This window comes from Gossypium hirsutum, chromosome D07, assembly GCF_007990345.1.
Source record: "Gossypium hirsutum isolate 1008001.06 chromosome D07, Gossypium_hirsutum_v2.1, whole genome shotgun sequence".
NCBI lineage: Eukaryota > Viridiplantae > Streptophyta > Magnoliopsida > Malvales > Malvaceae > Gossypium > Gossypium hirsutum.
In genome coordinates this window covers 11,882,470-11,895,768 of record NC_053443.1, presented here as the reverse complement: position 1 = coordinate 11,895,768, position 13,299 = coordinate 11,882,470, and the positions used below count along the sequence as shown (strand labels likewise).

Sequence of the window (13,299 nt, the reverse complement as noted above, 5' to 3'; positions counted from 1 at the left end):
TTTTCCGAAAAATATTTTCAGGAAATCTGTCAAACAGCAGAAAATATTTTACACAGATTCAATCAAACACCAGAAAATATTTTCCAGTAAATCATTTTACAGAAAAGTAAAACATTTTCCAGAAATCATTTTACAGAAAAGTAAAACATTTTCCAGAAATCATTTTACGGAAAACATTTCACTGCCAATCAAACAGACCCTTAATCAAATATATTTTTACTCTGTACACAAGCATAATCGAACATGATCAAGAAATTAGACTGTTAATCCGGATAAAACTCAAGCTTTAAAAATGAAAAACCAAAAATGATTAATACCCTGAAAATAACAGGAAGTTGTATGCTATTAAGAAATTTTGATGGTTTGGAGATACTACATCACATTAGTCCAAAAAGGCAACGATCATTCTACAACAACATTCTTCAAAATGTCATAATAAAAGTAACTTAAATCATCTTTTTTCCTTTTTGTTTCGAAATCAAATACATTCGCCAACAACCGGGTGATCCGGTCTGTTGATAGAGTTTTGAACTCTTAGTTCAAAAAACCTCAAATATATAATAAAAAGGAAACAAAAAATTCAAATATATTCAAAGCACAAAAGTTATGTGAACCCCAAATAAACATCTAGCCATCAACCTGCCAGAAAGAAGAATGCAGGATGAGATTAAGTAGCTTAGAGACATCAATGAATCAAAAAGTGAATTCAAGGGAAAAAAATACCCAAATGAACCAAGAAAGCTCAATCTCTATCATGCCGAACTAGTGAAATGATGTAAATTAAATTGAGAAACAGGTAGTTTCTTATTGAAAGAAGCAATGTATGAAGGTGTATCGGAGTGTACTCATCCCACATAGCCAACTCAAATTCCATTTCCTTGCAGTTGTTTGCAACTTTATATGGCTTAGATATAAATTCTTTACCGGTTCATAAAGAAAAAGTTCTTTCCCAGAATATGCCTATTGGCTGCAGGCAACCCTAATTTCTAAAAGCCTTTCATGGCTAAAAACTTGTTTCGTGCCAGCCAGAAGACCAGAAATAAAAGAAGAACAAAAGAGACCAGAGAAAAGAAAAAAGGTAGAGTGAGCATGCATCTCAAATCTAAACACAGATGAGACTCTCAAGCCTTCAAATTCCCATCTTAGAGCAAAATGCAAGATAAATCACACTTGCCATGTCAGTGACGCTAAATCATGAAAAATTTCAACTAAATGAGTAGATACAGCAGAAATACTACTGCTACCAATTCAGAAAATCCATGAAAGCCTTTTCGTTTTTTAGTATATAAGGAAGCTCATTGAATTTTAAGCTACTCCGGTGTTGTCAAGGTGCACGCCTGCACCTTAGTGTTATAAAACAAAAATGCCTCAAACCCTTTCAAATGAGGCATTTTTGAGCATTCAACAACCAACATCGACTATAAGGAAATTATGCATATTGACCAATAAAAAAAATGCATGTTTTGTAGATAAACTGGACCGTACTTTAGAATTTATTATATATCTTACGCTTTATATGTATAGATATGTAGATATACACACATACAAACAGCCTTACAAATACTCACACATAAATATATTGCGCCTTACCTCACTCAGGCTAGCACTTTTTTTGTGCCTGGGGCATTATAAGGGTTCTAGTACCTAGAGTGCCCCTTGTACCCTTAACAACACTGAGCTACACACGGAAGTATATTATTTATATAATTGCCATATACCATAAAAATTTTGAAATGATAGAGTTCAATACAACATGAGGAAGTAAATTAAGCATATAATCACCATATATCATAAAAAATTTGAAGTATCAACACGATGATACTTCAAAGACCAAAGGAAATGGAAGTACATTATGTATATAATACCCAAAGACCAAAAAAAAAAGTATTAACACTGTTAGTTATGCAAGTCATTAGTATTTCAAATCCAAATAAATAAATAAATAAAAAGATGAAATTCTACAGCAATTATGCCAAATTTTCTCTTGTTTATATTTCAAATTCATTCCACAGAAATGTAACATTTAAAAACTTATTTTTGCAAATAAACCTGAGCTGGATTGTTAAGCTGAACATCGAATTTAACTAGTTAACCAATTATAAAACAGAATTAAAAGTTCTTAATTAAAAAGAAAAATATAAGTACCTGAGCTGGATTTGGATTCTCCGTAGGGAGGGTTTCCAGATTCGAAACCCTAGCTTCTAAAGCATCGAATTTCTCCTTCATCTGCAAAAATATTCAAAGAAACAAATAAATTATAATCAAATTGTACTAATAAAATTACCAAAAACCTCTCCAAATTCCAGAAACCAAAAAACAACAGATGTTAGTACATCAGATTTAAGGGCGTAACGATCAGTCCAAAGGTCTCTATATATGAATTGAGAGATTGAAGCCGCTGTCACCGAAAACCCTAAGGTGAACCATAGCAACCGACTTCGCATCATTTTTCCTTCTCTTTTTTTTTTCCTTTACCCAAAACAAAAAGACTGAATCGTGAAATCGAGACGAAGAAGATGAAGGTTTTGTTTTCTGAAACTATTTTTAGGCTCGATTTTAGCCCAAAATCCTTCTGTAATTTGGGCCTAAATTCCCATTTACCCAAAAAACAACCCTCATTATGTGGGCTCTTTTATTACAATGTTGTATTTTTCTTATTTCTCCGTATTTTTCGGATTTTTCAAAATATATGTCTTTAATTTAGATTTCGAGACTCGTAGCCGTACGTGTTAAGGTTACCGTAAAATTTTTGGACTTGGTGTAAAGATTTAAATACGATAATTCTCAATGGATGAGCGCGGAGGTTTTAGGACTCCTTTATCATTATTTTTTAGAAATGTTTTTAAAAAGTGTGCTGGAAAAATAATATTGAGAATTAATTTTAAAAAATTTAGTTTAAGATTTAAGTGTTTAATGTTGTTGTCAAAAAGTACTTTTGAGAAATAAAATGTCTATTTTAGACATGGTGTTACAAAGTAATAAATATATATATTTAAATAATGTTCAAATTAGTTAACATTATGATATATTAGTAAGAATATAAAATAATTTATTATAATTTATTGTTAATATTTTAATATATAAAATATAAATTTTAAATATTTTTTTAAAAAATTAATATTAATTATTCATATAATTTAATTCGAATATATAAACTATATTTTAAATAATAAAATATAATCGATAAAAATTTAAAAATATTATATTATATATAAAATAAATTTTAATAGGAAAATAACTACATACAAGATATAAATATTATATAAAATATATTATAAGGGTTAAAACTGTCATTTGGTCCAAAAGCATTTTTGTCAATAGCAAAAGCTAAAACAAATTACTTTTGCTTTTAGGTTCAAAAGCACTTCCGACTCCACAAGTTGTTTGTTTAGCATCGCTTCTTGTTTGAAAAGCACTTTTGACCCGAAAAATATTTTTGAAAAGCAATGCTAAAAAAGCCTAAATACGATTCGACACCAACGTGATTCATTTTTATGAGTAGGATACAACTTTCAATTATAACTTTTGACTATAAACTCTATCATGATGTTTCTTTAATGAAAGAAATTCTTAAGAACTTAAAGAAAATTGGTGAGAACTAGAGGTGCTCATGGGCCGGGCGGCCCGGCCCGGTCCGACGGCCCGAAATATGGGCTTGGGCAAAAAAATGAGGCCCAATTTAAAAATGGGCCGGGCCTCAGGCACTACTTTTTTTACCCGGGCCTGGCCCGGCCCGGCCCGAATATAATAAATATTTTATTTTTTATTTTTTTAATTTTAAAATAATTTTTCAAAATTTTTTTAATTTTAAAATACTTTTTCAAAATTTTTTTAATTTTAAAATATTTTTAAAATACTTTTTTTAAATTTTTTTAAATTTTTAAAATAATTTTTTTGTATTTATTTAGAAAACGGGCCGGGCCCGGGCTTATGAATTTTTATCGGGCCGGGCTTGGGCAAAAATTTAGGCCCATATTTCGGGCCTAGGACCCGGACCGAAATTTTTTATGGGCCCAGCCTGGCCCGGCCCATGAGCACCTCTAGTGAGAATTTACCACTATTTATAGTAAAAGAAAAAGTTCTGAGCCTAAAATATTATATAGGATTGTTAAAAAATTCCAATTTTTCATCAATCTAAAATACGATAAGTACAAATGTGTTCAAAATTTGATAAACGTGTTTTAAGTATGTTCCATGTCATATTTAAGTTGGCCTTTAATTCTCAAATTAATGTTAGATGATGAAATGACCTATTGAATATGATATTAGAGGTAGTAACACACCTTGTACTTGCTCAGTCTAAAATACGGATATAAAATTTTTGTTCAAACCCGCCTATATGCTAAAATGGGCTTATTTCTTTTTACTCAAGCTCATTCTTCGAGCTTAATATTTTTATTTAAACCCTTCAAATTTCTAGTTGACCTTTGAGTTTTGGGCGAGTAGCCCAACCCTTGAACATATCTATATAATACTAATAATCGAAGACTCGATCAAAATATTTTAAAGTTTGAGGACTAATTTATAATCAAAACCATAATTTAAGATGTCTAATAAAATTAACCCTTGTTATTTTAACATAAACAACGTATTCTTTCTCAAAAAGAAAAAGAAAAGGAAAAGGAAAATGAAATAGACCCGTATGTTGACCTGATGGTCAGGGTATTCATTGTCCTAGATGTGGCTTAGGTTCGAGTTGTGCTAGTAACATTATGGTTAGGGCTTTACCCTTCTTGTAATTAATCAAAAAGAAAATTGAAATGAAAAAAAAATAAAAGCATAACGAGGAGTGATATATAAATATAACAGTTTAAGAAACATCAATTAAACACATTATATTTTTCCTAACAAATTTTGAACCCCCAACAAAAAAAAGCTCGAAAATATATTTTTCCCTTACAGATTACATTACCGAAAGGGATTACACACAGAAATGGAACTCTGAATCTGATATGAAATTTAAATATCAACACTTGGAGGAACCATGGTGAGTGTGACCAGAACCAAATTCAATCTTGCAAGAGAAACACCAAAGTTTGCCTTTCCTTGCGAAATAATAAACCACTAGCAGCACCAAAATAGCTATTAATACTCCGGCTGCAATCCAAACAGCGGTCGTGGAAGAGCTGCCGCCACCATAGTCGCTGTTATGAGTGGACCACCCGTTCGGGTAGCCGTTGTCGGGATATTGACTCGACATAAGTAATTCAGAGAGAAGGAGGAGGAAAAAGAAGAGTGTATTTCATAGCAGATTAAGGCAGTCAATGGTTTTTGTTTTTATAAAGGGACTCAACCCGCCAGCCACGAACATGTTAGTTGGATTATTCCAGCAAAAGAATCTTCTAAATATATATTTTTTATAATAAGTGTTTGTATTAAAAGGACTAATTCAGATTTGTTTATAATTTCGGTGGTTGAGAGACGTATTAATATTGGCCTGTTTTCAACATTTTGAGATTTCAAAAATAATTAAACTACCCAATCTTCTTAAATTAATCCTTAAATGTTCAAATAATCTAATCATTCATCGCAGTATGTATAGCTTAGACCTAATGTGTAATAAAATAGGTATAATTTAACTTTTAACCCATCGACTTTTAAATTTTAGTGAAATTGTTCTTTTAATAGGAAAACTAATTGAGCTGTTGAAATTTTAATAACATTAATACAATAGGTTATTTCTTAAATTTTTTATAAAGTATACGTGAATTGCTACATAAGTTATCATGCAAAATTTTAATAGTTTAATTAATTTTTTCATCCAAAGAACAGTAATTTAACTAAGCTTTGAAGGTTCAAAGTTAAAGTAATTCAAAAAAATACCGATAAAAGTAAATATTAAAATTTCATCATATTAATATTATTAAATTTTTATGAGATTTTTTTTATTTCTTTTACATTCAAATTATTCATGCAATAAATATATTAAAATTTTAATAATTATAATATTAATATTTTAATATTTCAATACCAATGTTTTAAAAGTTTGAGGCAAAATTTAAAAACAGGGGGAGTGAAGCCATAAAAAATAATAAATTGATTAATGAATTTGGAAGGAAGAAAGAATCTTTTTGGAGTTGAAGGAAAGGGGTGCTAATTGCTTACATCATAGTGAAAATGATATTAGAATATTAAGTATTTTTAAATTAATTTAATTTCAGTTTCCGATAAAGTGTTTGATTAATAGTCACGTAAATGAAACCCCTTTTTTTCCCCTTTGATCTACCAGGTTATTTGATAGTTGATTATTAAAAGGGTAAACTACACCATTAGTCATTAAATTATAAGTAATTTTCGTATTGATCACTTAATTTTAAAAAGTTATAATTTGGTCACTAAATTATTTGAAAGTTTGCATTTAAGTCACTGAACTGTTCAAAAGTTTTTATTTAAGTCACTAAGCTATTAGTTTTCTTTTTAAGTTCCGTCAATGAGCTCCAAGTAACAATTCAACAATCGGTACAGTAGATCTATATCCATCGATGAGTAGAAAAACATACCTAAATCCAAGTCGATCTGACAGTTAATATCGGAGATTAGAGAAAAAGGTTATTTGAATTTTGGTTCGTAGATTCGTATTGTCAAAAGTTGTTTCATAAAAAAAAACTAAACTACAGAAAAGAAAGGGAAAGAGATCATTTGATTGGTGCAGACAGTGCGAACAGAGAGCCATATAGAGTCAATTTTAATTGTCCAATGACTTAAATGAAAACTTTTGAATAGTTCAATGACTAAATTGTAATTTGTTTTAGTTAAGTGACCATAATGAAAATTTACCCATAATTTAGTAACTAAATGGTGTAGTTTACCCTTATTAAAAACTAGGGACGCAAATATCAAATTTCAACATGTGAAGGATTAAAAAAATATATATATTTTATGATGGCTCAGATTTGTAGATGGATTTCGTAGGAATATGAAAAGAGAGAGTTTGAATGATTTTAGGTAAATTGCAAGATAAAGGTGAGACATGAAGGGTATCAGAATTTATAGTTCTATAAAAATTTTGTAACTGAGAAAAGCAAGAAAAATGAGATTGCATGAAATGAAAAAGAGATACCAAGACAAGGACGAATCCAAAAATTTTTTAAAGATAGGGATTGAATAATAAATTTTTGATCTCTCAAAATATAATTTTATAATGTATTAATTTATGATTTCATCATATTTAAAGGGATTAAACATATTTTCTTCATTTTGAGGATCAAGATGCAATTTTACCATAAATTAAATTGTAATCTAATCATTTAATAGAGACTTATATGGAAATTTTTTCATTTGATGGGGGCTAAGTCCGTTATCTACCCCTCAAATTCGGAACGAGGTTTCCTGCAACCAGGGGCAAGAGGGAGTAATCAGTGACTTTGACCTCCCCTTACGTAAGTGGTATAATATTAACTTTTATCCCTTTCAATTATAAAATATTCAATTTAAACATTTTAAAATAAATATTTACCTTTGATCCCAATTTTTTAAAATTGTAGTTTGATCCTCAACATTGAACTCCTGGCTTCGCCTCTCCCTCCTCCATTGTTGGTTTGTAAAGTGAATTAACATCTTATTGAGTCAAACTATTAAAAGCTATTTTAATGCTTAATAACTGACTTGTTGATTGAGTCTTAATTAGATTAACATGAATACTCTTATCAATGTAAGAAGACGTAGGTTCGAGTGTATTGAAGCACATTATTCTCTTACTTATAGGTTTGGGAAGGGTTATGCCTAGTTTTAAACATTTTTGCTTTAAAAAAAACAGATATAATCAAATTATAACGAGACTATTTAAAAAAATTAATTAATTATTTTTTATAAAAAATGTATTTATATTTATTTAATTTAAAACCGGTCCTAACAAAAACATCTATAACTAATGTATTAATTCTTAATATTAAGGTTGGAAATTTGGTAAAATAAAGACAAACAAAAAAATAGGGTTGGTAGTAGTCGTAAAAATTTGAAAACACCGCACCAAGAGAGAGACAAAGTGTAGAAGGTAGGAGAAAAAGACTCTCTTTGGTCTTGGTTTTCGTATTAAACAATTGCCCATTGATGATTAAACAACTGTGAACTAATTTTGATTTTTCTTTTGCTAGTTATGTTCTAATATTTTATTTTTACATAAATTAATAAATTTGTATTTTTATTGAAATTTGAATAGTTATATTTTTATATTGTATTTATATTATTTTTTAGGTAAGCTCAATGAGCATTTTCTTTAAGCTATTTTACAGGGTTGAAGTCGAAATTTTATCTTGAAGGGGTCAGATATAAATTATAAATGTTTGGTGGATTAATTTATATATTTACAATTTTTAAAGGGACTTTAAAACAATTCTACCGGCCACTACCAAGTTCAACCTCCTCCGGCTTCGTCACTGCTCTCTTGCCTTCTCTTTCTGTGAAAAGAGGAACCTATTATGAGCTTTCCTTCCTCTTGACTTTTGTTTCACTTTTTAATGTTTTGCTTTTTATCTCAATATGGTCTTTCCTCTAAAGCTTTTATCTTTCTATTTTTTAATCTTTGCAGATTCGCTAGCATTTGAAGACTAAAATGATAAATATATAATACGTGGTAAAGAAGGTATAAATGATAAAACGTGAACACTCCGTCATGAAAAAAATCTCAAGACTTCCAAAACTTCAATGATTGATTAGTTATACATCTCAATAACTTATCATACCATATTAATTTCTCATATAATTATATTTATTTATTGTAGCACTAAAATTCCAGCTCCATACTGAATGGTTGTTCAAAAGTAAGAATCAAAACCCTAAATCAGTATATAGTCCCCTACCTTGTTCGTGTTTTCATGACATTTATAAATCCATGCGATATATTAAGATGAATGTTTAAGAACCTTCAAGGTCTCAAACACTGCTGAAAAATCCATGTCTCCCAATCCCATGCTTCTAGCCTTCTTAAAAGCCTGCAAACCCAAAAAATAAAAAAAGTAATAACAAATCAAGTTTTTTATTTCTGATACTCGTGTTTGAGGCGGTAAAAGTACTGTAAAGGCCCCTATAAGAGAAGTTGAATTGCATTTTGTCTCCTATACTCACAAAATGGGCAAATTGGTCCATATACGTTAGAACAAAAAGGAAACTGATACTTGTATTAAAAAATTCATCAATTTTTACTATTAAAAACTGGTCGTTGTATTCATAATGAGATACATGTGGCATGTCATATGTCATTATTTGATTATTCCGTCAGTCTCATCAGCTTTTATCAGTACAAAGGGATGAAAATTTTAAAATAAATGATCAATTTACTCTTTGGTCTAACATCCAAGAATTAATTTGCCCATTTTTTGAGTAGAGGGGCCAAAATGCAATGTGACTTCTAATATAGGGGCTTCCATAATACTTTTACCTAGTTGAGGCATATTTCAAGTATGGGGTATAGAGATATGATTCTTCAAGACCCTTCAAAGAAACAAAATTAAACATTCCAGTTGTGGACAGGTATCCTTATCCAATAGAGGTCGAGTAAAAACAGCAAGCAAAGATTGAAAGAACAGAAAAACCTCATTGGAAGCAGCAGCTACTGGCATCGGTACTGAATTTTCATCCCCCAGGGCAAGAGCCAACCTCATGTCTTTCTGTTGATGTTTTAAAGGAAATGCAGGGGAATAGTTGTTTTGGAGCATCGCTGGTCCTTTCCCTTTGAACATCGGATTAGCAATGGCACCCAAGTCCTGTAACAAAGTAGGCCGTCATACCGATTTGCCACAACTTGACAGAATATTCGATCAGTTGTGATCTTACCAGCACATCAAGAAGGTCATGTGGGTTCAGTCCACTTCGATCAGCTAGTGTGAGTCCCTCTGAAAATGCATTCATCATACTGCAAAGGGAAAATGAACTATGATCCTTGATTTCGAGTTCATGTAGTTCTTAATTCGTAGTAAGAGAATTGAAAACTGATTATTCCAACTTATTCATTGAACCGAAACTATGTTACTTGATTCAGGTGTAAGTTTTTTCATGCATTTAGAGTCTTTGAAAGGTCATATCCTCATACTCGTGTTCCGAAAAGTAAAAAGGAAATGAAAAAGCGAAATGAGCCACCATTACCTGCCCATAATCATGTTGACAACAAGTTTCATTTTAGCTCCATTTCCGACTTGTCCCAAGAAGAAAGACTTCTTCCCCAAGATATCGAAAGCCGGAATTGCTGCTTCATACAATGCCTACATTTACAAACAGTTAATAACTCAAACATTTAAGCTTAGAATGTGATTTGATAGAAGCTCCAGTACGATATCTTACGGAAAAGGATGAGTTTCATCACACTATGAATATAAACTTATAACATATCAAACACGAGTATTTCAAAGAAAATGATCAAACCATACTATGATCTTTTGGTTATCCTAAAAAAACCCAGAAATCTGCGTAGTTCACATAAGCTTTTGATAAAATGGCACATTTAGTTTGTTCTAATTGGCCTTAACATATAATTCTTCTATCTAGAAATACATGACTAACAAAATAGAGCAAGTTTTCCGAGTCATATCTCGATACTCATGTCCAAACACGTGTCAATCACGAACTTACCTTGTCTCCAGCAGCAAGAATCACCAGTTGACCGGTTTCTGCAGGCTGTTTACTACCGGAAACAGGGGCCTCAAGGAATCGTCCACCTTTCGATGTAATCGCCTACATGAGTAGATTCATTCATTCAACCCACTCTTTTTTAAGTATAAACACAATATGTATGCTCAATCGTGCAACAATATGCATCAAATAGGAGTGTTAAACACGAAAAAAAAATGATCCAACCAACATGCCATTATTTACTTTGAAACATTAAAGAAACACCATCAAACAAGTATCTAATAACCTCATTGATCTTGCAAGAAGTTTCGGGATCGACGGTCGACATGTCGATGTAACCTTTACCGCCGCAAATTTGTTCAAGAACACCGTCTTTGTCGAGAACAACCTAAGCAATCATCAAAACACAAATTTTCCTTGTTATGACAGTTCATTGAGATTCAATTTGTATGCACATACACAAAAAAGAATCAGTGTTTACCGAAAGAGCAGCAGCAGGATCAGATAGCATAGCAATGGTGATCGTACACTTGTTAATCACTTCAGCTGGGGTTTTTCCAATTGATGCACCATGAGCCACTAATTCATTACACTGCAAATTTACACAATAAAACACAATCAAAGTTTTGATTTTTTTTTAAACCCAATACATAAAACTAAAAACAAAAGCAAACCCATCAATCAGATCTCAAAATGGGAACAGTTTGCAACAGATTGACGATAATAATCCAAAGAAAAAGTAAGAAAAAAAAATCACTTTTTTTTAGGTTGAGAGTCATGGAAACTACCTTAGAAAGGGTTCTATTCCAAACAGTGACTTTAAATCCATTCTTCAGCAAATTCATTGACATGGCTTTGCCCATTATTCCCAATCCTAAAAACCCAACCTCCATTATCTTCTTCTTCTTCTTCTCCTTCTTCGTTTGCTCTCTCTCTCTCTCTCTCTCTCTCTTTTCTTCTTTATAAGTTCATCTACCAAAAAGGGAAAAATGTGTATATAAAAAATCACTTTTCCATAGTAATTTAATAGCTTACTGAAATCTGGTACTCCATTACTAAGGTGTTATAATGTTTTTAGAAGTAAACTAATCATGTAAATTTGTGATTATCTTGATTGTGGGTTAATGGATGGATGGATGGATGAGTTCCACGTAAGCATCTGAAAGCTAGGGTGATCGTGCTCCACTATTCTCGGAATCCTCAGAGGATATGTTAGTCTGTGGTATATGATGGAGATAAACTGGAGTCTCGAACCAATCAGTATTTGCCACGTAGTTTGTTGAGTCTTCAGTGTCATACAAAGACAGTCAAAATGGGTAAATGCACCATAGTGGCCACTATACTTAGAGGCATATTACATTTTACTCTCTCTACTTAAAAAATAAGTAAATTAGTCTCTATACATTAGATCAAAGAGCAAACTTTTTCCTATGTTAAAAATTTCATCCATTTCTACCATTAAAAATTATTTTTTGTACGTCAATATGAAGTACACATGATATATGACATGTCATTGTCCACACTAGTTTTTAATAGTACAAATAGATAAATTTTTTAATAAAATAACCAATTTACCCTTTGATCTAACGCACAAAGACTAATTTGCTCATTTTTTTAGTAGAGGGGCAAAATGCAATTGGCTCCTAATATAAGGGCCTCCATGATACTTTTAACGTCAAAATAAAATCTTGTTACTATAAGGTTAGTTTCATCATATGTCCTCAAACTATCATTCAATTTTCAAATTGGTCTTAAAGTTTAAAATGTTGTAATTGAGTTTTTGAAGTTTTAAATTGTATCGATTAAATCTTTTTATCAATCTAATAATTGGTTTAAATGTTTAACTTACTCATTGGATTTGATGCAAAGCGTATTTAAAGCACGTGAATCAAATTGACATGTCATATTCAATATATTAATGCGATATGTACATATTTGTTTACAAATTGATATACAATTTTTAAATAAGTCTAATGTCATATATGAGTTGACATTTAACACTAACACTAATGAATATCCTTAATGAAATGATAATGATGCTTTGAGGACTCAATGAAAACATTTTAGAATTTGGGACTAATTTAGAATTTGAATCGTAGTTAGAAGAGGTTGGGCAATTAGCCTCATATTACATTTATAACTTGAGTGTAATTATATTGATGTATTAGTAAACTAACCTCTATATTATACCCAAATTGTCAAATTGGTCCTCAAGAGTTCCTAAACTATTAATTTCATCCCTATTTACCTATTAATCAATGAGAATGTGGCACATGGCACATTCTTATTGAATGTGGTACACATTTTGGTAAAATAAGATAAAATTAATAGTTTAGGACAACTTTTAACATGAAAAAAAAACCCATTTAAAAAAAAATCAGCGTCAAACGCCCAAATTAAATTTAGGAACACAATTTAAAAAAATCAAATTAAACCCACGTTGTTCACAAGGTGAGTCCATATAATAAGTATACATATATTTATAATTTAATTTACTTGTTTTAAATATATTCTATGTCATATTTAAGTTAATATTTATTATCTACGTTAATGGCTAGACTGAAAAATTTATAATAATGATATTTTGATATCTCGATTAAAATGTTTTTAAAGTTTAGGATTAATTTAAAATCTAAGTTATAATTTAAGGACGTATAATGCAATATAACTTTCGTTTCGTTGAGTTCGTTGAGTTGGAGCGGTGAGTCGGGTTTGGTTCGGTTCGGTTTGGGATTT

The 13,299-nt window shown here is 30.8% G+C and overlaps 2 protein-coding genes across 2 annotated transcripts; both read right to left on the bottom strand.

Moving 5' to 3' along the window:
• Window positions 1–325: 325 nt before the first annotated feature.
• On the bottom strand, window positions 326–2,599 carry LOC107954013 (uncharacterized). The gene is made up of 3 exons (XM_016889460.2): window positions 2,334–2,599; window positions 2,146–2,226; window positions 326–639 (listed from the first exon to the last, which is right to left on the bottom strand). Exons 1-3 carry the CDS (start codon window positions 2,445–2,447, stop codon window positions 628–630), a joined length of 207 nt encoding a protein of 68 aa, XP_016744949.1. The 5' UTR covers window positions 2,448–2,599; the 3' UTR covers window positions 326–627.
• A 6,079-nt stretch (window positions 2,600–8,678) lies between these two features.
• Window positions 8,679–11,765, bottom strand: LOC107954014 (glyoxylate/succinic semialdehyde reductase 1). Its single transcript, XM_016889461.2, has 8 exons — window positions 11,352–11,765; window positions 11,045–11,155; window positions 10,850–10,951; window positions 10,564–10,665; window positions 10,081–10,196; window positions 9,772–9,850; window positions 9,531–9,701; window positions 8,679–8,930 (listed from the first exon to the last, which is right to left on the bottom strand). Exons 1-8 carry the CDS (start codon window positions 11,454–11,456, stop codon window positions 8,841–8,843), a joined length of 876 nt encoding a protein of 291 aa, XP_016744950.1. The 5' UTR covers window positions 11,457–11,765; the 3' UTR covers window positions 8,679–8,840.
• Between the last annotated feature and the right edge of the window lie 1,534 nt (window positions 11,766–13,299).